Source organism: Macaca nemestrina, chromosome 2, assembly GCF_043159975.1.
Source record: "Macaca nemestrina isolate mMacNem1 chromosome 2, mMacNem.hap1, whole genome shotgun sequence".
Lineage (NCBI taxonomy): Eukaryota > Metazoa > Chordata > Mammalia > Primates > Cercopithecidae > Macaca > Macaca nemestrina.
In genome coordinates this window covers 164,131,202-164,157,392 of record NC_092126.1, presented here as the reverse complement: position 1 = coordinate 164,157,392, position 26,191 = coordinate 164,131,202, and the positions used below count along the sequence as shown (strand labels likewise).

At 46.5% G+C, this 26,191-nt stretch overlaps 1 protein-coding gene and 1 pseudogene across 1 annotated transcript in view; one reads left to right on the top strand and one right to left on the bottom strand.

The window, feature by feature from the left end:
• The window catches only part of LOC105470426 (phospholipase A1 member A), a 32,974-nt gene extending 13,438 nt beyond the window's left edge, over positions 1-19,536 (top strand). Inside the window, exons 5-11 of the mRNA XM_071092372.1 lie at positions 1,791-1,892; positions 5,113-5,202; positions 7,121-7,288; positions 8,787-8,876; positions 14,496-14,604; positions 18,435-18,599; positions 19,116-19,536. Of these exons, the coding sequence (XP_070948473.1) occupies positions 1,791-1,892; positions 5,113-5,202; positions 7,121-7,288; positions 8,787-8,876; positions 14,496-14,604; positions 18,435-18,599; positions 19,116-19,200 (809 nt within the window). The 3' untranslated portion in view covers positions 19,201-19,536. The remainder of the gene's footprint in view (positions 1-1,790; positions 1,893-5,112; positions 5,203-7,120; positions 7,289-8,786; positions 8,877-14,495; positions 14,605-18,434; positions 18,600-19,115) is intronic.
• Positions 19,537-23,274: 3,738 nt separating this feature from the next.
• Positions 23,275-25,909, bottom strand: LOC139362049 (large ribosomal subunit protein uL16-like; annotated as a pseudogene).
• Between the last annotated feature and the right edge of the window lie 282 nt (positions 25,910-26,191).

The window sequence follows — 26,191 nt, the reverse complement described above, 5'->3', positions numbered from 1 at the left end:
ATTGGGTAGTGTGATGCATCCAGCTTTATTCTTTTTGCTCAGGATTGCCTTGGCTATTTGGGCTCTTTTTTGTGCCATATAAATTTTAGAATAGATTTTTATAATTCTGTGAAAAATGACATTGGTAATTTGGTAGGGATTGAATCTGTAGATGGCTTTGGGCAAAATGGATATTTTAATGATATTTATTCTTCCAACCCTGCATAGAATACAGAATACTTTGGCAAATATTATGCAAAAGCATAGAATATTTTTGCATTTGTTTGTGTCACCTGTGATTTTTTTTTTTTTTTTTTTTTTTTTTAGCAGGGTTTTAGAGTTATCCTTGTACAGATCTTTCGCTCTTTTGGTTAGGTGTGCTTCTAGGTACTTTATTTTTGTGTGTGACTATCATAAATGAGATTGCATTCTTGATTTGGCTCTCAGATTGAATGTTCTTAGTGCATAGAAATGCAACTGACTTTTGTACATTGATTTTGTGTCCTGAGACTTTGCTGGAGTTGTTTTTCAGGTCTAGAAGTCTTTTGGTCAAACATTTAGGGTTCTCTTCATTGATGAAGAGAGACAATTTGACTTCCTCTTTTCCTATTTAGATGCCTTTTATTTCTTTCTCTTGCCTGATTGCTCTGGCAAGCACTTCCCCTTCTATTTCTTTCTGAGCCTCAGTTTCTACATCTGTAAAATAGTGGTAACAGCCCACATCTCCTTGGCCCACTGTGGAAATAAACTTTACACAATTTTGCTATATACATGTAAAAGTGTGGAGGACTTTATGCTTCCAGAGCCACTCTCAGTTAATAAGGGACTGGAGTTGTATGGCAAAAACCCTCAGCTTCCTGGCCTTTCAGTGGGACAATTCTGGGTCTTGTTTTACAGATTCTCACAGAGGCACTCCAGTGGGGCGAAAGCCCATGGGGATATCCTACTCACTACTATTTTCCTTTATTTCCTGACCTGCTTTCCCACTCCCTCACCATGCTTTCTGAGACTTTCTCCCAAATCTACCTTGAACTCTTGTGGCAGGGTCTGCTTTTTGTAGGGGAAGGGAAGAGATCCAAACTGAGACATGGGAATAGTAGTATTCACAGTTATCACTGTGTTATGGTGAGGACTACAGTGTGTAAAACTGCCTGGCGTAAAGCCTGGTCCATAGTTACTGCTCGAAGAAATTGTAGCTATTGCTGTTACTACATGAAGGCAGTAACAAGCTTTACATTATATTAACTTCTATCAAATAATTGGTGTTATCAAGCTCTTTTTTTTTTTTTTTTTTTTTTTTTGAGATGGAGTCTTGCTCTGTTGCCCAGGTTGGAGTGCAGTGGCATGATCTCGGCTCACTGCAACCTCTGCCTCCTGGGTTCATGCCATTCTCCTGCCTCAGCCTCCCTAGTAGCTAGGACTACAGGCGCCCGCCACCACGCCCGGCTAATTTTTTGTATTTTTAGTAGAGACGGGGTTTCGCCATGTGAGCCAGGATGGTCTCGATCTCCTGACCTCGTGATCTGCCAGCCTCGGCCTCACAGAGTGCTGGGATTACAGGCATAGCCACCACGCGCAGCCTCAAGCTCATCTTAGAGCCAGAGAAACTGGGTCATTGAGAGGTTACCTCTAGAGAGACAACAGAGAGTGGGGTTTCCTGAGGAAGATGGTCCTCAGCTAATTCTCCCAACCCTTGGGTCTTTTCAGGGAGGCTCTACGATCTGCACTGGAAGTGGTGGGTGTGTGGTGGGTCCATGAATGTTCCTGCAGCTGAGAGGAAAGTGGTCCCTCATATCAGTCTCTTCTCACAGGCCTGGACCCCGCTGGACCTGAGTACACCAGCGCCAGTGTGGAGGAGCGCTTGGATGCCGGAGATGCCCTCTTCGTGGAAGCCATCCACACAGACACTGACAGTGAGCTGGGGTGACCTTCCTGGCGTGAGGGAATGAGCTCAAGGCAGCGCCTAGGAGGCTGGCATCTAGCTGTGTGACCCTGGGCAGAGATGCCCTGCCCCCTCTCTGAGATTCTGCTGCACAGTGAGGAGTTTACCAAAATGATATTGAAAATCTCTTCTGGCTCTGTCTCGGTGACCACTGAGGTGAATGGTTGTATTTTTAGCCACCATAGGCAGGAGGATTCTCACTCACAGACCAAAAGTACTTGGTTATGAATCTCACTTTCTTTTTTTTTCTGTAGCCCAGGCTGGAGTGCCGTGGCCGGATCTCAGCTCACTGCAAGCTCCGCCTCCCAGGTTCACGCCATTCTCCCGCCTCAGCCTCCCGAGTAGCTGGGACTACAGGCGCCCGCCACTTCGCCCGGCTAGTTTTTTGTATTTTTTAGTGGAGACGGGGTTTCACCGTGTTAGCCAGGATGGTCTCGATCTCCTGACCTCGTGATCCACCCGTCTCGGCCTCCCAAAGTGCTGGGATTACAGGCTTGAGCCACCGCGCCCGGCCGAATCTCACTTTCTGATTCAAACGAATGCAGCAACAACAGTGTGCTAAGCAGTATTGGGTAGGGCATTGCTGTCTGGCTGACTTATGGGAAAGTCATGAAGCTTTTTTAGGATGGGTGTGCCTGGTCCCAAGGGATTGGGCCCCCGCAGGCAGGCAGGCGTGTCACAACTTCCCTCCTCCCCAGATGACAAGCTTGGCCCTTCAGTCCAGTGGAGAATAAGAATCCCTCTTTTGGGCAGGGCGCTGTGGCTCACGCCTGTAATCCCAGCATTTTGGGAAGCCGAGGTGGGTGGATCAGGAGGTCAGGAGATCAAGACCATCCTGGCTAACACGGTGAAACCCCGTCTCCACTAAAAATGCAAAAAATTAGCCAGGCGTGGTGGCAGGCACCTGTAGTCCCAGCTGCTCGGGAGGTTGAGACAGGAGAATGGCGTGAACCCAGGAGGTGGAGTTTGCAGTGAGCCGAGATCGCACCACTGCACTCCAGCCTGGACAGAGCGAGAGTCTGTCTCAAAAAAAAAAAAAAAAAAAAGAAAGAAAGAAAAAGAAAAAGAAAAAGAATCCCTCTTCCAGTAGTGACAGGCACAGGAAAGATTCTCCAACTCTCAACCCGTTATGACCAACTTAAGTTCTTCTGACCAGTTGGGAAAGGCGGGGGCATTCCTCTTCATTTCTGCTCCGCAGCCAATGCCCATGAGGTCTGTGCTTAGTGTGGTGGGTGCAGGGAGAAATAACATCTGTCCCTGACCAGAGGAGCTTGCAGCTCAAGTGAGAGATGTCCACGTCTCTTTTCCTGTGGTCAGAAGTCTCTTTTTGGCATTTAAGACTCATGATTCTGAAAGAAACACACGCAGTTATATTGTCCAACTCTTCTTCCCACCTTTATTTCACAGATAGGAAACCAAAGCCCACAGGCCTCATCCTAGCTATATTAGGTGAGTTAAGCTTGTTCATTTAAAAAGTGAATCCTGGCCGGGCACAGTGGCTCACGCCTGTAAGTCCAGCACTTTGGGAAGCTGAGGCGGGCAGATCACGAGGTCAGGAAACCGAGACCATCCTGGCTAACACAGTGAAACCCAGTCTCTACTAAAAAAAAATTCAAAAATTTAGCCGGGTGTGGTGGCAGGCGCCTGTAGTCCCAGCTACTCGGGAGGCTGAGGCAGGAGAATGGCATGAACCCAGGAGGTGGACCTTGCAGTGAGCAGAGATCCGGCCACTACACTCCAGCCTGGCCGACAGAGCGAGATTCCGTCTCAAAAAAAAAAAAAAAAAAAAAAAAAGTGAATCCTTTCTATCCTTAAATTTGCTAAATATGTGACTTATTAGGTGCCCATTTATCTAAGCGAGGCCTCTCAGGCCCCTTCAAAGTTGGAGCCTCTCCCTGATGTGACTTAAAAAGAAAAAATTATATTTATTCAATCACTATTTATTAAGCTGCGTGGCAGGTGCTGAGAATTTAGCAATGATCAACACATTGAATGAGGTCCCTGCCTACATGGAGCTTACAGGCTACATGGACCGTAGGAGTCACCAAGGGAAGCCCGGATGCCCATTAGAGAGTGTCTGCAGTAGGGGTCCGGGTGAGAGATGATGGTGACTTGGGTAAAGGTGGTGGCAGTAAAGACAGAGAGAAGTAGACAGATTCAAAATATGTTTTGGAAGTAGAGTTGACTAGACTCGTGAAGGGCTGCATGTGGGGTATGAGGGAAAGGCAAGACTCAAGGGTGGCTTCTAGGTCATTGCTTAACCTCCAGGTTGATGGCAGTAAGCAAATAATACACAATCATTTTCTTCCAATAGTGACAGGTGATAGGAAGGAGAAAGTCGGGGTCTTCAGCAGCTGGGCCTGAGCCAGTCTGAGGGCTCAAGTCTGCCACAGTGGAGCATCCAGGAGTTGGTCACAGGGACACAATGAGGGCAGAAGATGCTCTCTTACCTCAGCTCTGGAGCCGTGTCCTATTTCCACTCAGGAGAGCACAAAGATATGTTTTAGGGGGGACTGTGGAAATGTGACCCCAAACATGTTTACCTGAACTATTACTCAAAAGGAAACTGATACTACTCAGTGAGGAAATTTACCAAGTTTATAACATTTACTGAGTTACAAAACCTTGTGTTACAGGATATTTTTCTTGATTTTCTTAGGCAAATATGAGCATCTTACCAACTGAATCTCTTTGGTTCCTTTTAGCATGAAAAATCCCTTTAGAAAACTGAGAGGCTGAGGCGGGTGGATCAACTGAGGTCAAGAGTTTGAGACCAGCCTGACTAACCTGGTGAAACCCTGTCTCTACTAAAAAAAAAAAAAAACAACACAAAAATTAGCCAGGTGTGGTGGCATGAGCCTGTAATCCCAGCTACTCGGAGGCTGAGGCAGGAGAATCGTTGAATCCAGGAGGCAGAGGTTGCAGTGAGAGATCGCACCACTGCACTCCAGCCTGGGTGACAAGAGTGAAACTCTGTTTCAAAAAAAAAAAAAAAAAAAAGAAAGAAAGAAAAGAAAAGAAAAGAAAAGGAAAGGAAAGGAAAATCTGTCTGAGGGCTTATCCTGTGAAGTCTCACAGCACTTAGAAGTGACGGGGCAGACAGTGGGTGGGCTCCTGAGGTCAGAGTTTGAGGTCTGCTGCCAGCCAACTCCCTGAAGCAAAGAAGTTAATGGAGTTCTGTCTCCTTTCAGATTTCGGTATTCGGATTCCCGTTGGACACGTGGACTACTTTGTCAATGGAGGCCAAGACCAACCCGGCTGCCCCACCTACTTTTATGCAGGTCAGAAATCCAGTAAAAGTTGGTATTTGGCGACCCCAGAGATTGGAATTCACCAACAGCTGTTGTGTTGAGTCAGCCAGAATGGCCCACAGAGGGTCTGCTTGACAAGTGTCCTTTGCTATGTCCCATAATGCCTTACTCAGAGTGTATTCAAGGATGGACGTCTTCAGAGCCCAGGCATTTGAGGGGAGGGTGTGGCACAGTCCACACCAACTGCATCCTCTACAGAGCCTTGCTTTGGCAGAAGCAAGCCATCCTGCCCAAAGCTGGTGAGCAGAAGGATCAATTCACTGCCCAGTCATTTCACCACATTTACCAACTCTAACAGTTCTCTAAAATTGTTTTCAAGATGATCTTTTTGAACACACTCAATGACCGTACATTTCCTCTCTTTAAATATAGCCTTCTGGAATGTTCTTTTTAATATATTTATTGATATATTCTTAGCATACTAAATGTGTCAAAAGCTAAGATCAATAATTATTTGGTTTTCTTATATCTTATGAATATAGCCAATATGTCAGCATTTCATATAAAAATTTAAAATGCTGAGTTCTGTTTACTATGTTTTTAGTCTTGTCTTGCTTTACCAAATTTTTAACATTTTAAGGATTCCTCTGACAATCTTATTGAATAACTACTCATTGATTTTACCAAATTTACTAGTTTTCCAAAAACATGCTTCTTTTTGCAATTTGTGAATTTCTCAGCAATTCTGATAAAATAGGAGTTTGGTTTCAATGGCTTTTGAAGATTTGGTGGCATTTCAATTGACCACTTTTCACTTTTTCTCCATAACACAATTTGAGAAGGGTTTAGTTTGTCTCTGCCCCAGTTCCCTGTTGCAGCTGGAAAGAGCTTGACCATAGAGAGTGTCCCAACCACAGGGGAAAGGAAAGTCAAAATTCTGCTTGGCTTTGGTTGCAGGTCTCAGCAACGAGGTCTCAAGGTGTAGGGAGAGTTTGAAGACCCCAGGACCCTGGAGTTGTAACTCACCACATACTTCTTAGTTCCAGCCAATTTAACCAATGTCGAATGCTGCAAACTTAAATAGTAAATAACAATGAAACTAAGTTTTGGTAAACTAGGATATTTGACAAATTCAGCATATCAGTCATTTGGCCCGGTGAACCTCAGCACATTGGCTGTAGAGAGTGATCGACCATAAACTGCGGCTGATGCAGCAGTCTCACTGCTGGGTTGGGTATAATGAGGTTGTAAAAAATTTGTTGTATGGGTGATGATGAAGAAAGTAAAAATATGCACAAATACCCATTTTGAGAAGTGGGGCAGCATCATCAACTCTCTATATATTCCCATTTTATGAAGGAGAGTTTGCATGATCATATAAGAATCCATCTCAAGGCCAGGGCATGGTGGCTCACACCTGTAATCTTAGCATTCTGGGAGGTTGAGGCAGGTGGATCACCTGAGGTCAGGAGTTCGAGACCAGCCTGGCCAACATGGCAAAACCCTGTTTCTATGAAAAATGCAAAAATTTGTGAAGTGTGATGGTGTGCACCTGTTAGCCCAGCTACTCAGGAGACTGAGGCAGAAAAATTACTTAAACCCAGGAGGCAGAGGTTGCAGTGGACCGAGATCATGCCATTACACTCCAGCCTGGGCAACAGAGTGAGATTCTGTCTCAAAAGAAAAAAAGAAAAGAAAAGAAAGAATGCATCTCAAATCAAGCAATTTTCTTGATGGATTATGCTTATGTATCTCAGGAAAAGTAAAATGAAAAAGTAGAATGTATTAACCATGTACACTAATATTTTGAAAAAGTGATTTGAGGGGACTCACATGCATTTATTTACAGCTTGCTGGAATATAAAATTCAATAGAGTTTCAGTGAGCAGCACAGAGGGAATTCCATTTGTCTTGACTGAAACTTTGGTTGTGTTTTTTCTCTGTTCAGGTTATAGTTATCTGATCTGTGATCACATGAGAGCCGTGCACCTCTACATCAGTGCCCTGGAGAACTCCTGTTCACTGATGGCCTTTCCCTGTGACAGCTACGCGGCCTTCCTTGCCGGACACTGTCTGGATTGTTTTAACCCTTTTCTGCTTTCCTGCCCAAGGATAGGTAAAGTGCTTCCCCTTTGACTTCCTTTGACAATGTGAGGAAAGTTCAAGCCCTACTACTTGTCCCCTCTTAATGTCCTGATCTCTTGTGGTCAAGAATTCTATCCAATTGGGGAAAAGAAAATTAAGCAATGAGGTGCTCAGCCTGTTCTTACTTGGAGATGGATGGTTGGTTCTCGTGCCCCAACCCTCACCCTCTATAGTGTTCCCTATGGCCATCCTTGCTCCACACACACCCTTCCCACATACAGGTCCCCCCACTCTCGGACCAGATGCTGCTTATAGATCTTTCTCACTTCTTGCCATTCTCCAGTTCTTCATAGACCCTAATTCTCTGTGTGGTGGGGAATCCCTAAGAGTGGAACACAAGACCCACATTAGAGGTCTGAGATTCTGGTGGTCTCATGGCAGCTGGGGGGATGCCTAATTGCTGGGGGGCTTGGGTACCTTCTTGGATGATCCAGGCCAGTCTGGGGAAAGGATGCCAGGAAGGCTGCAGGATCTGGCCTCTAACTCACTTGTGTAGACCATTGCTATGAATATCTTGTGGTTATCCAGGATGAAGAGCTCCAGGAAAAACTCCTGGGCAGTGGAAACGGTTTCTCTCCTTCCCACACTCTCTTGCTTCCCGCTACCCCTGGCTGCCACTCAACTGTAGCAGCTTGCTACTGCTTATATGAGTGAAATGGGTACCAGCTTGACAAAATAGTAAAGTAGGGTAGCTTCCCATGATAGAACAAGTCAACATTATTTCCTACTCATTGTGCATATGTCAGTTTCCCCTACATGCCATGGACCCACAGACATAACAGCCGCTTCACACTGTCTGCCCAGCCTCATGTCTCACTACACTTTCCCTTGCACTGAACACCGGATGGTGCTAACTACTTGTACTTCCAAGTGTACATCAGGCTTCCTCACCTGTGTGCCTTGGCCGTAACCATACTCTCTTCCCAGAATGCGCTCTCCCCACCTGTCATCCACTAGTCTTCAGGTCAAACACTTCGTGCTTCACCGTGCTCCCACTGCACGGGATGTAAGTGTCATGAAAACAACTGCTATAGGAGATTGGTTTTGCAAGTTAGAGATGCAGTTTCAGATTTCTTATAATTACCTGCCAAGAATGAGTCAGATGATCTAAAAAGCATAGTGCCATTTATGTGTGTGTTTACTGCCCACTGGACCGAGTTGCTGGGATCCCAGGACTCACCTCAGAATACAGCATGAGGACTTGGGGCTTCTTACCGTCTATCTACTGATCCTATTTCCTCCTACCCTCCAAATTTACCCTCCAGTGGGTTTTCTCTCTAGAGTGGTGTTTAGGAGTGTCCTCTGGCTGTCTCCTTTCTGCATTCTCCTTTCTGCGCTCTCATAGTGCGTGTGGAGTGTAGATGTCTGTGGAATAAATGGGTGCATGAATTAATAAACATGTGGCTGGGTGCTGTGGGACCCTAAGATAGCCTTCTCAGGACTCTGCTTCTTTGCTTCTTTATTTTCAGGCCTGGTGGAACACGGCGGTGTCAAGATAGAGCCACTTCCCAAGGAAGTGAAAGTCTACCTCCTGACTACTTCCAATGCTCCGTACTGCAGTGAGTAGGGGGAAATGCATGAGCTCAGCTCTGCCAGGGTGCCACCGGAAGAGTCCAGGGCTTCGGCTTGGGCTGTGCCCAGCCCAGTGTGGTAGTCTGGGTGGGAATGAATGATAAGGGCAAAGGCAACACCGGAGGTGGGACAACAGCCCCTGGTCTGAACCAAAACTTTCAGAGTCCAACCGATTGCTCTTCAGATGAGGACTTGGGGCTTCTTACCGTCTATCTACTGGTCCTATTTCCTCCGACCCTCCAAATTTACCCTCCAGTGGGTCTTCTCTAGAGTGGTGTTTAGGAGTGTCCTCTGGCCATCTCCTTTCTGCTCTCTCATTTCCCACTTCTTGGCGCCCACCCTATGTGGTTCTCACCCTGGCAGCCTCCAAGGTGGGGGTCCCTGGGAAATACTGAACCTTTCCCTCTGCTCTCCTTCCCCTACACAGATGCATTCCGGCTTCCCACTGTTACTCCTAACCATGGCATTTCTTTGAAGCTAGGATGCTAATGGTTGTAACAATGTTAAATGTGAAAGAAAAGTGTGTCCAGAATCCATGAAACACATTACAAGCTGAACCATCATCCTTCTCTATATTATGTGCATCTTAACTAGGGTGACTATATTTCCTGGTTTATGCTTGTTATCCTGGGATCCTGTCTGCTTTATCATGTGTACAGGATAAAGCATGCTGGTTTGGATGATAAACTGTATGCCACCCAATTTTAACTGATTTTCTGGTCAGTTCGTGTCGGGTCAGTGGAGGGATCTTTGTGACAATATCTTCCTGGTACTAGAAGGCCTGGTACCATGTGATATGGAGCCCAGAGCTCAGACTCTGTGCTCACCTAGACCTGGATTTGAATCTCAGCTTCTCTATTTACCAGCTGTGTGATCAGGAGCAGGTTATTTAAACTCTCTGAACTCTATATCCTTATGTGAATACAGGAACCATAACAGTACCTACTTTAAAGAATCAATTGTGAGTATAAAATAAAATGGACACAGGAGGTCACTAGTACAGGGACTGGAACCCAATCAGTAATAATTTCCTTCCCTTAGTCAATCGGAGAATTTGGGAGAGGAATAGTTAGGGTGTTTCTACCTTCATGCCAGAGAAAATTTATGGCTACCTCTTAGGAACAAAGTGGACTACAGAGTCAACTGTGGCTTTTCACATCCTTAACAGCTCATTTGACAACCCACTGGGAGACGTAGGGAAAGGGAAGCTCTGAGAGACCAAGTGGCATGCCTAAGGCTCCACAGCTGGGTGAAAAGGTCAGAACTCAATTCCAGGTCTTCTGACTCTAAAATCTATACTCCTTCCTCGCCACGACCATGGTTCCATCTTCTGAAAACCTGCTGTCTGCAGGCCGTATGTCTCAGCTCCCCTTCTGTCAGCGCCACCCCATCAGAGTTGGCATGTGGGAGGATGTTTTGTCTGGTGGTGGACGCGGTGCTGCCAGGACCAGATGTCCTGGCTTTTAATTCCAGCTGCTGGGCAGATTCACAGCAACCTGAGCTGGCGCCTCTATGTCTGTGCAGCTAAGAATACACCTGGCAGGAAAGTTTGGGGAGTGCCTGGAGGTTAAAAGCATGTTAAGGTCCCTGCTGAGGGGGTTCACAGAGCCATACTTTTTCTGACTGTTTCATATTTGTTGTGAGACCACCTCCCCATGCCTCCAGAAGCATAGCCATGTTGGTTCCAAAACCACAGAGGGGTACAGAAACAGGCATGCCTGCCTGCATGCTCTGCCGTAAGCTGTCACTTCTAGGGATGGAAGCTGGATCCTCCCTGCTCTCCCTGGACAGATATGGGTATGTTCAGGAGTGGGTAGGGAGAAGCAGCTCTCCAGCTACTCTTAGGCCATCATGGCACTGGGCTCCCATGCCTAGCACCGTTGGCCTGCTTTGACTTCAGCAATGTTGACCTGCGCCAGGCATGCACCAGCATGGGCAAAGGATCTTCTAACAAATAATTTTTATACAATATATTCCCTCATAGAACAGTTTTTCACATAGTGTACCTTCTCTCCGTTACTTCACCCCATCCTTACCGTGTCCTGTGTGATAAGTTGGGGGCTATTGCTTGCAGATGAGGGAACTGAAGCATGGAGAGGCTCAGTGTCTTAGGCAAGGCAGCATGGCTTGTAAGCAGCAGGGTTGGGGCTTGGATCCAGGCCTCCTGACCCACCACCCAGGACTCTATGTTGTATGACATGAGACATGTTCCTGTGCACATTTGATTCCACTAATTCCCACCCACCCAACATTAGGCCTGGCTCCCTTGGGGCCTCCAGGGTAATTTAGTGAAGAAAGAAGCAGGCCAGGCGCAGTGGCTCACATCTGTAATCCCAGCACTTTGGGAGGCAGAGGTGGAAGGGTCGCTTGAGGACAGGAGTTTGAGACCAGCCTGGGTAACATAATGAGACCCAGTCTCTACTAAAATTGTTTACAATTAGCCAGGCATGATGGTGCCACCTGTAGTCCTTGCTACTAGGGAGGCTGAGGTGGGAGGATTGCTTGAGCCCAGGAGTTGGAGGCTGCAGTGAGCTGGTTATGCTACTGCATTCCAGCCTGGGCAACAGAGCAAGAACCTGTTTCTTAAAAAAAAAAAAAAGGAAAAAAAAAAAAAGGAAAAAAAAAAAAAGGAAAAAAAAAAAAAGGAAAAAAAAAAAAAAAGCAGAAACAGAATCTTAGAAAACTTTCTTAATCAATGATACCTGCTAGCAAAGGAAGAAGTATTAATAATATAATATAGCAAACTCAGCCCTGAGAATTAAATTCCTAAAGCTTATGTAAGTTAGTTATTTTTTCCACATTGCAAATATCATCCATTCCAGTTCAGCCCTTGCCTGTCCCCATAACAATTGATATCCCATAGTAACATCTCAGAAGGAGAAACAGATGGGGTGTGGTGTCAGATGTCCTCCTCTGTGGAGGGGAAACAGTCAAGGCTCTTTTCTTCTCATGGATTCTTGGCATCTTGGCATCTTTTGGTGAGCCCTGTTACTAACCCCAGGGGGCCCAGATGGGCCATAGCACTCCTCCAACTTGGTGCTGAGTTCACCTGCATCCAGTTTATGTTCCCCTCCCCAATGTTAGCCCATAAAATATAGCAAATGAAAAAGTACAGGTAGAGTAGAGGTGAAGGATTGCATCTCTAGCTATATCTCCATCACCAAAGGAGCCTGGGAAAATTCCCTGAGACTAAAGCGATTGCAAAATGCCACCAGATGCACCTATCCCTTAATAAAAAAAGGACAGTGTGTTAGGGAAACTGTAATCTTTCTTTTCTTATTTATTTATTTATTTATTTATTTATTTATTTATTTAGAGACAGAGCCTTACTCTGTCACCCAGGCTGGAGAGCAGTGGCACGATCTCGGCTGACTGCAACCTCTGCCTCTTGGGTTCAAGCAATTCTTTTGCCTCAGGCTCCTGAGTAGCTGGGATTACAGGCATCCACCACCATGACTGGCTAATTTTTTTGTATTTTTAGTAGAGACAGGGTTTCACCATGTTGGCCAGGCTAGTCTCAAACTCTTGACCTCAGGTGATCTGCCCGCCTGAGCCTCCCAAAGTGCTGGGATTACAGGCGTGAGCCACCGCGACTGGCTTTTCTTAAATTTTTTAATTCTTCTTCTTTTTTTTTTTTTTTTGAGACATGGTCTCCCACTGTCACCTAGACTGGAGTGTGGTGGCACAGTCACGGTTCACTGCAGCCACAACCTCCCTGGCTCAGGTGATCCTCCCATCTTAGCCTCCTAAGTAGCTGGGACTATAGGCACATACCACATGCCCAGCTAATTTTTTGTTTTTGTTTTTTTGTAGAGACTGGGTCTTGCTATGTGGCCCAGGCTGGTCTTGAACTCCTGGGCTCAAGTTATCTGCCCACCTTGGCCTCCCAAAGTACCAGGATTTCAGGTGTGAGCCACCATGCCTGGCCTGTAATCTTTCTTACCTTCTCTTGTCAGAGGGACAACAGGTCCCAGGGATATCACCGTGGCCCAGGTTTTACATCCAGTCTACGTTGGCGATACTCACCTTGAGAACTCCAGCATCCACGCTGCTCAAAGGAGAGTCCGGATATCACATAGGCAACCAGTGGCCGCAGGGAGAGGAGCAGTCTCCTATACACACAGCCTCCTTCCCTGACGCTGGGTGTGTGGAGAGGAAGCAGGGCCGTTGCTATATTTTATGAGTTAATTCTCTCTCTCTCTTTTTTTCTTTTTTGAGACAGAGTTTCACTCTTGTCGCCCAGGCTGGAGTGCAATGGCGCCATCTCGGCTCACTGCAACCTCTGCCTCCCGGGTTCAAGTGCTTCTCCTGCCTCAGCTTCCTGAGTAGCTGGGATTACAGGTGCCCGCCATCATGTCCGGCTAATTTTTATATTTTTAGTAGAGACAGGGTTTCACCGTGTTGGCCAGGCTGGTCTCAAACTCCTGACCTCAGGTGATCCGCCCGCCTCAGCCTCCCAAAGTGCTGGGATTACAGGCGTGAGCCACCATGCCTGACCTTACGAGTTAAATCTTTAGTTTATGTCTTAGTCTATTTGTGCTACTATGACACCGTACCTGAGACTGGGTAACTTACAAAGCTCAGAAATTTATTTTCCCACAGCTCTGGAGCCTGGGAAGTCCCAGATCAAGGCGCCGGCATTCCATGTCTATAAGGGTTGCACTCTCTGCTTCCAAGAAGGTGCTTTGCTGTTGCGTTCTCCAGAGGGGACAGATACTGCGTTCACACACAGCAGAAGGCAGGACGTCAAAAAAGGGCCTTGCCAATTCCCTTGAGCCCTTGTATAAGGCACTATTTCATTCATGATAGTAGAGCCCCCATGATGTAATCCCTTCCCCCAAAGGCCCCACCTCTCAATACTGTTGCACAAAGCATTCAGTTTAAACATGAATTTGGAAGGGACGCAAACATTCAAAGGATAGCCATATATGACAGATGCATTTGGCTCATTCAAGATCATCCCACCATGAAAATGTGAGCAACCAAGGGGAAGTAAAACATTAATATTACAAAATAACAAAAACCAACATTACTGAATGCTTCCTAGGCACAGGCACTGGCCTGAGGACTTCATACATATTAACCTATTTATCTCAGGCCTAGGGTGTCTACTTTTTTTTTCATTTTTTTGAGACGGAGTCTTGCTCTGCCGCCCAGGCTGGAGTGCAGTGGTGCGATTTCTGCTCGCTGCAAGCTCCGCCTCCTGAGTTCAAGCGATTCTCCTGTCTCAGCCTCCTGAGTAGCTGGGATTACAGATGTGCACCACCACACCCAGCTAATTTTTGTATTTTTAGTAGAGATGGGGTTTCACCATGTTGGTCAGGCTGGTCTCAAACTCCTGACCTCAGGTGATCCACCCACCTCGGCCTCCCAAAGTGCTGGGAGTACAGGCATGAGCCACTGCGCCCGGCCAAGTGTCTATTTTTATTATCCTCAATTTACACTTGAGGAAACTGAGGATCTGAGATTATAGGTAATCTCCTCCTGGGCACACAACTACTAAGAGATAGAGCCAAGATTCCCAACCACACTGCTGCTCTCTGGGGTTTTTGCTCATTGCACCTTCTGCCCTCTGGCCCAGTCTCTGTTGTGCTTTGGTTTCCTAGTGCATCACAGCCTCGTGGAGTTTCACTTGAAGCAACTGAGAAGAAAGGACACCAACATCGAGGTTACTTTCCTTAGCAGTAACGTCACCTTCTCATCTAAGATCACCATGTACGTAAGTGTCCCACCTGGTTGACCCCTTCCCTTAGGAGCTGGTTACTTTTTCATTTTACACACATGGACAACCCAGGTCAGGTACTGTGTGATTGCTGATTCCGGAGCCCAGCCAGCTCGGCTGGGGGCAGCACCTACTCTAGATCCAGCCACAGACACAGGCTGGGGAGCTGCTCAGTAGTGGGTCCAAGTATAACAGATTCAGATGAGAGCAGGCAGGGCAGGCAGGCAGCAGGGACGGCATGTCGCAACATGCCATGCCAACATGGTGGAGAGGACCTAGGAATCAGGTCCCTGAGAGGAAACAGTACTCTGGAATCCAGGCAGTGCGGGTATCAGGGATGTCGGTAGGGAGGAGGGCCTCAGTCACCAGCCCAGGGAGGGCTAGCCAGAGCCTGGAGAGCACCCACTCCTGGGAAAGGAGAGCAGTTCTAGGTTAGTTATCAGAATGGAATCTGAGGCACAGGGTCAGTCAGCAAAGGAGTGCAAGCTGAGGGCCAGACTGGCGGCCAGGAGGGCTTGATGATTCCTGGAACTGGGGCTAATCATTCCCTTCCTTTGTTGGGGCAGACTTGGGTTTGGGGGCTGGTGGAACTACGCTTGAAGTGAGAGGGTAAAGAACCCCAACTGTAGGGAGCCACAGCCTGCAGGGGATAGGAAGGCAGCAGCCATGGTGCATACTTCTTTAAAAAGCAACTGGTTAGTTATTCACAAGCCAGCGGGAGACAAACTGTCAGATAATGTCACTGTCTCAGTCAGAGTCCGGTCAGGAAAATAGAGGAGGTCCAAGAGAAGGAATTTAGCACGGCGAACTCATTACAAGTGTGTTGGATGAGCTGAAAAACTGAGAGATGGGGACACAATGCAGAGATTACTCACAACAGGAGCCACTACCACCCTAAGCTAGAGAGACAAAGCAGGAGTGGCACTGGCAAAGCTGGGTCCACAGGGAAGGCTGCTTGGCAGGAGCTGAACCCATGGGAAGTGCAGCCCGTCTGGAATCCCTGCCCAAAGCAGCCACCCACCTGAGCATGCTTCCACTGGGTTAGACCTCACTGGAACCTGCTGGTGGGGGAACCTGCAGGGGAACAGATCAATCCAGAGCAAACAGGGGAATGACCGGTGCATACACACTTAAATGTGTCAGCAATGCCCTGAGAGTGACAGCATGGAAGACGGAGCCTGACCGAATCTAAGGAAATGATGAGCAGAGATTTCGAGGCTTTCCAGGAGCTACCCAGGCCAGGCTTAGGGAGAATGTGACACTTCTGGTGTGTATGGAGCACAGATTTAGGGTTACGGGGGTGGTGTGGGGCTGGAGAGGCAAGTCAGGGCCAGACCCTGCCAGGCCTTGAAGGACAAGTTTTTTTATCCTGAGAGTAGTCTGGAGAGCCACTGGGAGTTTTAAACAGGACAGTGATGAGATCAGATGTGAGTTTGGAGATGTTTCTCAGGCTGGGATGTTGGACGTGAACTCTGCTAAGAGGCACTACAAGTTTCTGCTGGAAGGAGCGCACTTCTTCGCTCCCAAATCCCTGGCCACTAGCTGGTGTTCCTTCTGGCTCACCCAAGGTCACACAGCTACACACAGCCATCAGGATTCCAACACAGGCCTGCAGGTGCCCACAGGGCCTTGCAGACTGTGGCTATGTATCAGTAAGCCAAATACCTTTCATTAGACCCGCTCAAGGTTGTGCTACTTCTAGAAGGGTGTTTTCATCATCTTCTAGCCCATTGGTAGGTCCGAAAACACTGGCAGGAGTCATGAAAATGACCCACACCTCTGGCTGCACATTAGAATCACCTGGAGAGCTTTAAAAAATATTGATGCCGGCCGGGAGCGGTGGCTCAAGCCTATAATCCCAGCACTTTTGGAGGCCGAGACGGGCGGATCACGAGGTCAGGAGATCGAGACCATCCTGGCTAACACGGTGAAACCCTCTCTCTACTAAAAAATATGAAAAAAAAAAAAATTAGCCGGGCGAGGTGGCGGGGGCCTGTAGTCCTAGCTACTCGGGAGGCTGAGGCAGGAGAATGGCGTAAACCCGGGAGGCGGAGCTTGCAGTGAGCCGAGATTGCGTTACTGCACTCCAGCCTGGGGGACAGAGCGAAACTCCGTCTCAAAAAAAAAAAAAAAAAAAAAAAAAAATTGATGCCAAGCCCCCCACCCCAGAACAATCACATGAGGGTCTCTGGGCACAGGCTCCACAGCTACACTTCAAAAGCTCCCCGAAGAATTCCAGTCAACATCCACAGATTAGCGCTTCTTCCTCCCCGAGCGGGTTCACATAACTCTTTTGAAGAAGGCACCAGAACATGATTCACTTCTTGCAGATCAGAAACTGGGGGGAAAATGGGGAGAAGTTACGTGTGGTCTTTCTCCAAATTTCTATAGCTTTACGCGACTCTAAGATTTTCTTCTAATTGGAGAATTAACCTGGGCCAACTCCCCAAATCACTCACTTAAAAGATTTTTCATATTCCTTGAATTTTACAAACTCTTCAATCTAAGCTGTTTCTTAAAGGAAACAATCTTATTTTTTCCTCTGAGGTATTTCAAAAGACTTGTGAATTTAAAAAAAGAGGGACTGGTTTTTAAACAAAATTATAATGATCTTCTCTTAGAAGGAAAAAACAAGATATATGACTAACCCTGGACCAAAAAGAACACAAAGAAGCCTTGTCATCACTCTATGAAGGCCAGAAACGAACAGGAAACCGAGTTGGCAGGGGTGGCTCCCCACACCCCCTGGCCCCCGCCCCCCGCCAAGAGGAACGCAGTGCCCTCCTTCTTTCCTCTTTCTCAGAGTCCCCCTCAGAGGCCAGGGAGGATCACAAAGGGCCCCACAAATCAAATTCCTTCCCTAGCTGGGTGGTGCAGCCCTGCTGGGCGCTCTCCCTGATCCCCTGCTCACCACCCTCAGGCTCTGCTGGCTGGGCTGTGCCTTGCACTCAGCATGAAGACTGTCCTCATTGAATCTCACGATTTTTTGCTTTTGTCTCCAGTACCTAGTACCTAGGGGGTACCACAGCCCTTTTGGAAGCACCCTGCTAGGTTGATCACTTCATACTCCTCCCTCATCTTTGTCTCAGTCCAAAGTGGTGCCTGAATCTTTAAACAGATAGGGAATCTGAGGGGCAAAGCCAAGAGGGTGGGTTAAGACAGAACTGGATACTGTTTTCACTCTGAGCCTCCTAGGCTGAAGTCAGTATGAACCAAACCCCGTGGTTCAAGTTCATAGCAGCATGTAGGGAAGCTGAGACTTACACCTAGTTGCTAGTGACTCCACAGCCACCTTGCCAGGTTAGGTAACTTTTCCAAAGCCACACAGCTGGGAAGACAAAACCTGGGTTCCACCCAGCTCTGTCTGTGCCTCATGATCTGTTTTCTTGTCGCTGTTCCCACCCATACATTCATACTTAGCCTAAAACAGAAAAGTCCTTACACAGAATTCTTTGAAAAGGAATGTTCTAAAAGAGGGTTTCTACTTCTGGGTAATTGGATGTGAAGGTGAAGGTCTCCTCCAGCTGGGAATCCAAGAATGAGGAACAGTTTTTCCAGATATGAAAATCCAGGAGCTACTATTTTGTTGCAGTGTCCACTTGTTCACTCTAAAAAGTCAACAACTACTTTCTTGGTCATATTCAAAGCTGGAGGTGTGGGCAGAGGGGCGGGTGAGGGTGACACAAAGGACTGTGGTAAGGAGCTAACCCCTTGGTGCATGACAGCCAACCAGTGCCACCAGCAGAGCCTGATTGGAGCCAAAGGGAAAGTACAGGCCATAAGGGCTGCAGTCCTTTACTTTCCCTTGCCCCTTTCCTTGCAGACCTAAGCGGCAACTTCACGGGAAAGGAATCATAGCTCATGCCACCCCACAGTGCCAGATAAAGCAAGTGAAATTTAAGTTTCAGTCTTCCAACCGAGTTTGGAAAAAAGACCGGACTACTATTATTGGGAAGTTCTGCACTGCCCTTTTGCCTGTCAATCACAGGTAAGCCCCAGTATCCACTTCCCCCCCGCCAGACACACACACACATCAAAGATCAGTCCTGGCCTTAGATGTGCTACCTGTTGAGATTCAAGCTCATCATAGTGATTACCATCTTAGAAGCAGAAATGACAGAGACCCAGCTTTCCAGAACCTCCTGTGGGACCATCTTGGGTTGGGGAAATTCCACTGTGTTTGTTCTACATATTTAGTTTCTATGTAAGATTTCATTAGAACAAAGTTTTCTCATTGCATATTTTCTCCTCTGTGGCCTCCACTCCAAACATATCATGGGTCACATTCATGGGTGTGGATCCAGAATCCACATCCCCTTTCCCTTCCTCTAAAGGCATTTATGTCATTAACCTTACCACCCCCGGCCCTTGGACCACATGAACTGGCTCTTAATTGTAGGTGACTGCAGACTTCTTTCATCAGACATCATGGAAATTCAAAAGCCACAGAATGCCAAGCCCTGTCTGCTCACCAGCCACTGCTCTTATTGCTCTTCTCTTCCAGAGAAAAGGTGATCTGCTTACCCGAACCGGTGAACTTACAAGCAAGTGTGACTGCTTCTCATGACCTGAAGATAGCCTGCGTATAGTTTAACCTGGGCAGGACACATCTCCCTGCATTTTTTTTTTTTTTGGAGGGAGGTGTGATGAGGGATGTGTGTGTGCAGCTTATTGTAGACCATTACTGCTACGGAGAAAGGCAAAGCTCTTATTTTCTCCATAATGAGCCACCCTGGAGGGGAGGGAGAACTCATTTTACAGAGCTTGGTTTCTGCTGCTGATCTTATGTACATACCCATTTTAGCTCTCCCATGCATACTTAACTGCACTTGCTTTAGCTCCTTGTATATCTGTACTTAGGATTCAATAGAAACATGTACAGAGTAAACAATTTTTTAAAAATAAAACTTCATGGAGTACCTGAATCATTGAACTGTTTTACTTGAATGGAATTCTGTTACCTACAAAAAGTTGAGATTTATACTCCGTAGGATTGCAGAAAACAGTATTGCATTATCTGTATTAAAATAGCAACTAAAAGAAGTACTTGGAACAAGAGAGGGGATGAAGGGTGGGGAGGAAGATGGCACCATTTACTAACCCTTACCATTACCTCCTTTGGATATCTGGAAGGTTTGAGGGATCAGGGAGATCTTGGGGAATACAGGTGGATTTCCTCTGGGTTACTGTTTCCCAAACTTTGATCTTTGTAAATAACCTTGTATCAGCCGCAGCCCAGCCAAAAACAGATGGTGCGCTCAATCTGTGTTGGGAGAATTTAAGAAAAGGACTATTTGCCGTAGTCTTTTGTGGGGAAACCACAGGGATAATGTAGTTCCCTGAAGCTACTGGCAGTAGAAGCTGCTACTACGCTACCCTTGAAGAGGCCAGAGGAGGGGAAGCACCGGGGGCTGCAGACCTGCAGTACAGGGACACAGTCAGCCAGCAGCAACCCCGCAGGGAGGGAGCAGGAGCAGATTCTCTGACTTCACTGTTCCTCCTCCCCCATTTTCCTGCTAGTGCTCCCCATTAAGGACCCCCAACAGAAGCCAGAGGGCAAGTAACACATTGACATGGCCTAAACAGGCCTGGGGCATACAGCAGGACAGAGAAGGGTGTAGAGTGGATGGGAAGGGGGTGGGGAACTAACAGATATGGCACACGCCTTCACCACTTTCCTAAATCCAGGTTTCCCCTGGATTCTTTTATTCTTTAAATTCACTTTTTTAAAAACATAAATAAATGAGCTTTAAAAGGAAACTGCTAACTTGCTGATTTGCTCTCCACAAGAAAGACTGGGAGAATGATGGAAGCAACAGGCTGCAATTACTCCATCTGGGCCAAGTCAGCCAGGGCACTGAGAGCTTCGGCCTTCATCCAGGCCTTGGAAATGCAACCAAAAGGACAGGTGAGGCTCACAAAGATGTTTAACTGTCTGCATGATCACAGTCATGTCTAAAGAATACACATGTTCCCTACTGCGTAGGCTTTCAATTTTCTATTTTTCCTCAAACCAAAAACCCTCCTTTCCTTTTCCCTCTCTTTACTCCACACAGGTTCCTCCCTGGAGACAGTCTTACCCTGAGCTGTATTACTCTGCACTTCCATTTGCCATCCTGGGAGACACTGCTTAGCACATACTTCTTCCTTAGTTTTCCCCACTGCTCGTTGCTTCATTTCCAAATGTGTATTACATTTCTGTGATGAAAATCATATTGTGGGCCAGGCACGGTGGTTCACATCTGTAATCCCAGCACTTTGGGAGGCCAAGCCGGGTGGATCACTTGAGGTCAGGAGTTCAAGACCAGCCTGACCAACATGATGAAATCCCATCTCTACTAAAAATACAAAAAAAAAAAAAAATATATATATATATATATATATATATATATATATATAAGCTGTAAATTAGTCAGTGTGGTGGCACACTCCTGTAATTCCAGCTACTCAGGAGGCCGAGGCACAAGAATTGCTTCAACCCAGGAAGCAGCCGTTGCAGTGAGCTGAGATCATGCCACTGTACTCCAGCCTAACAGACAGAGTGAGACTCCGTCTCAAAAACAACAACAACAACAAATCATGTTTTGTGATGTTGATGCTAACTGGTGTTAAACTGACTCAATCTGTTTTGCAGTGGCCTCACACTTCCATTCTGCTTTTGGCCATAGCCCTGCGTTTCTTTGGGAATATTTTCTTATTTTTAAACACTGTTAGACTTTCTCACATGTTATTTTGCCCCTAGTTAGAAACTTTGGATTACTACCTTACATGGAAAAACCAGTTTCTCTACTCATAAATTAATCCTAGAAAGAAATATAATGAGAACATTATAATGTTTAACATTCCAACTAGATACTGTGGTCCGATGCAGGCTCAAAGTCCCGGGCCAGTTTTTTCCTTTTTTTTTTTTTTCTTTCATGTTCAGGAGGCAAAATTTTTTCTTTACTAAAAAGGGAAAATTTGCAAGTATGTGAGAGATGTTAAAAATTTATCAACACTGGCCAGCCGCGGCGGCTCATGCCTGTAATCCCAGCACTTTGGGAGGCCGAGGCAGGTGGATCACCTGAGGTCTGGAGTTCAAGACAAGCCTGGCCAACATGGTGAAACCCTGTCTCTACTAAAAATACAAAACATTAGCCGGGCATGGTGGCAGGCGCCTGTAATCCCAACTACTCAGGAGGCTGAGGCAGAAGAATTGCTTGAACCTAGGGGGCGGAGGTTGCAGTGAGCCGAGATCGAGCCATTGCACTCCAGCCTGGGCAACAAGAGCAAAACTCTGTCTCCAAAAAAAAAAGTATTAACACTGAGTGGAGACATTTTTCTATATATAATCACCGGATGGAAAGGATATAAGAAATGTATAACTGTCTATGAGATGGAATGTTGTTTAATGCTGGGTCTATGTGGTACCTAAAATCATCCTGTCCAGGGGTACGTGGCCCACACTTTGGGAAACATGGCTTTAAGTAGATGGGATGTCTGTGGGGTCAGGAAAAGGGAGAGCTAACACGGAATTCTGCTCCATGGCAGAGCAAAAGCAGAGCTTGGGTCTCCCTTCCACACCCACTTTGCGCACTCTGCTGCAGTCTTTTCATGAACAGAGACTATTACAGAGCTAATGAAATCCAACAGGCAGATTCACCACGAAGTGCGAGATACACTGCTGAAAGATACAGAGCAACGTGACCTTGGAATAGCCGTGCAACAAAAACATCCAACATTGCACAGCTTTTTACTATGTTCCAGGCACCATTCTGAGTGTGTCACATTCTGAGTGTGTCATATGTATTTTATCCTCTCAGCGAGCCTATGAGATACATGCTATTATTATCCTACTTTGCTGATAAAGAAATCAAGAGGCTGAGGAACTTTCAAGATCACGGGTCTAGTAAGTAAAGGAGCCAGGATTCAAATGCCAGCTGTCCGCCCCAGAGCCAGGTGATTAATCACCACTCTAACCAGACTCAGAAACACGACAGAGAAGTCCCCCCTAAAGGTCCAAAGTGCAACCCTGTGGGACTGGATACATAATTCGCAGGGTCCAGTGCAAGATAAAAATGCGGCCTCCTTATTTAAAAAGTTGAGAATTTCAAGATGGTGACAGCAGAGCATGAAACCAAGTGTGGGGCCTGAGTGGAGCCCTGTGCCCAAGTGTACAGGTCGCATGCCCAGGAAGCCAGCCCTGCAGCCAGGTGAGCCACACTGTCAATCCCCAGAGCCAGGCATTCCAGCCAAGCTTGTGTAGTGCCGCTGACTGTGAACCCAGACAAACCTCAGGTGGCTAAGGAAGAAAGTTGTGAAGGATGAAAAAAAGGTTATAGGGCCTTTGAGAGGGGTGGTAGCGTTTCTTACAGAAAATATTCAGACCCGGTCGGGCGCGGCGGCTCATGCCTGTAATCCCAGCATTTTGGGAGGCTGAGGTGGGCAGATTACCTGAGGTCAGGAGTTCGAGACCAGCTTGGCCAACATGGTGAAACCCTGTCTCTACTAAAAATACAAAAATTAGCCAGGCATGGTGGTGGGCACCTGTAATCCTAGCTACTTGGGAGGCTGAGGCAGGAGAATCGCTTGAACCTGGGAGGTGGAGGTTGCACTGAGCCGAGACTGTGCCATTGCACTCCAGCCTGGGCAACAAGAGTGAAACTCTATCTCAAAAAAAAAAAAAAGAAAAGAAAAAGAAAAGAAAAAGAAAAAAAGAAAAGACAAAAATAATACAGGGGACGTTCCTGTATTAACCATCACTAGATTTTCAGATGAATGTTATTTAAGGTTCCTCTACACTAGAGGCTGTGGGAGCTTGGTTCCCACTGCACGGCTTGGTGACAGGTAGGAGAGAGCCCATCTCCAGCAGCATTTTGGAATGCTGTCCCCAACATCTGGAGCACAAGATGCCAGGGAGAGATTGGGATGGGTTGATAAGGGAGAAAATGACTTCCTATCCTCTTTCGAGGTCTGATGATCCACACTTTGAGAATAGACGTAGGAAAGACCTTCCACTCCTGTGTCTACAGGTGAGATTGTCTCGCAACTGCAGAGTGGTTAACAGCAAAGAAGACATGTGTACTCACTTCTGAATAGCAGGGCTGGCTGCTTCAACAGAGGGAGAAAAAGGTGGGAGCAGAAGGATAGGGGAGAGGAGAGAGGAGATGGAAGCATGGATAGAGGTGACTGCAGTCAGATAAACAGTTGTTTGCACACAAACCCAGCATTCCATAAAGTCCTATGCAGACTCTGTGAGTTCACAATAGTTTCCCTTGCAGCTCACAAACTGTGCCTTGATTAAAACTCTTCTCATGACAAATCAAGCCCTTGGGCAGCAGGGACTTTGTCTTGTCTACTGTTGTACTCCAAGTCCCTAGCATACAGTAAGTTCTCGAATATTTGTTAGAAAATGAATAAATAAGTGGTCCCAGGAAGTATTTTCATGTCTAAGGCTTCATTATTGGCAGAATTCACCAGTGAAGCTATCTCAGTGTTGGCTTTTCTTGTCGAGTAGTTTTTCAATAATTTAATCTCTTCACTTGTTATAGATGTATTCAGATTTTCTTTTTCTCTTGAGTCTATTTCAGTAATTTGTACCTTTGTAAAAATTGTCCATTTTATTTATCTAATTTGTTGGTACACAATTGTTTGCTGTATTCTCTTGTGATTCTTTTTATTTCTATAAGGTCAGTAATGATGGCTCCTCTCTTATTCCTGATTTTAGTAATTTAAGTCTTCTCTCTTTTTTTCTTGGTAAGTCTAGATAAAGATTTGACAATTTCATTGATCTTTTCAAGGAATCAACTTTGGTTTTCTATTCTCTTGTGTGATAATTGCTACTCTAATCTTTATTGTCTTTCTCGATTAGATATTATTCCACATCACTTTGAAAAACAGCTAAAGCCACAAATCTGCCTTGACCCTTTTGTTTTTGCTTCTGCTCTGTCAGTCTTCCTTGAGGCACCAGATCTTTCATGATCTATTGCCCAAAAAGGATAGCGTCATAGGATCACAGGCAATTCTTGGAAAAATTTACATTGGTTACTATATCAAAAAGATATTCTGCTACATATGCCTAACTTATCTTCACTCTTGGACCACAAAGATCTATTTCAGAGACAAATTTGGAATGGAATTTTCCTTAACATTATCCTCAATAGAGCCTGAAGTACAGAATATACTCATTTTCTCGCTCAGATCCTGAGACCTCGGTGGTCATTTACCAGACATTGGAATTCCTAAATGAATAACATTGTCTTAAAAATCATGTTCCTCAGGTCAGAAGGCTAGAGTGCTCTAATACAGGAGTCCTCAACCCCTGGGTGAGTGAACATTACCACGGGAGCTCCATCTCCTGTCAGGTCAGCTGTGGCACTGGATTCTAGGAATTGCTCATGCAAGGGATCCAGATTGTGCTTTCCTTATGAGAACCTAACTAATGCCTGATGATCTGAGGTGGAACAGTTTCATCCTGAAACCATCCCCCTCCCCACCGTCCCCGCACTGCACTGATCTGTGGAAAAACTGTCTTCCACAAAACCAGTCCCTGGTGCCAAAAAGGTTGGAGACCACTGCTGTAGTAGATACCTAGTCAGTTTGAGGTGTCTTTTTTTTTTTTTTCAGGTGGACAGAAAGTAGGATTTATTGTCGGGCATTAGGAGGGGCAGCATAGTGGAAGCCCTCATGAGTTCAGGCCCACCACTTGTCCAGAGGGCCACGATTGGGGATGTACTTGACCCCGCAGTCATCTGGAATGAGCTGTTTCTCAGCCACCACGTCTTCGCATTCATTCACATTGAACTTGGTAATGCCCCACTTCTTTGAGATGTGGATCCTCTGGTGGCCAGGGAGCTCGGCCTTGGCCCTGTGCAGGGCCTCAATCGCATACTCCTTGTTCTGCAGCTTGGTGCTGATTGACACGATGACTTGACCAGTGTGAACCCTGGCCACAGTGCCCTGGGGCTTTTCAGAGGTACCTCATATACCTGTTTGGAGCCTGTCAGCCCAGCACAGGACAACGTCTTGTTGATGTGCATAACGTGGAAGGGGTGGAGCCGCACTCAGATGTGAAAGCCATCTTTGCCACAACTTTTTATCATGTACTTATTGGCACAAATTCGGGCAGCCTCCAGGGCTCCATTCATCTGATACCATGTGGCCACAGAGTGGAAACTCAACCACTTTTGCCCTCTTCTGCCCCAGGTCAAAGATGAGAATCTTGGCATCAGGAATACCTCGCGAGAAGAGAGGCTTTGGGTTGTTCTTACAATAATGGTAACACCAGTGGGGTGGCGGCCCATGGTGACACCAGAATCTTCAGTGGCGCGCCGAAGGGAAAGAGCTTGAGTGTCTTTTGAACTTAAGAGTCATTCCTTTCTCTAAGAACTGACCTCCATCTAGAAGATGGGCAGCCCCAATTGTACTGCATGACCCGGTCCTCAGGCCCAGGTGAGTGGACCAGAAGTAGACACATGACTGAATCTGGACAAGGTAGATTTCCTTCCTGAAAGTCTGAAATTACAACTAAGAGGCTGCCATACTTGTCTTCTGGTAGTTGGAATTGTTCCATATGAACCCAGGAGCTGAGGGCGAACATAT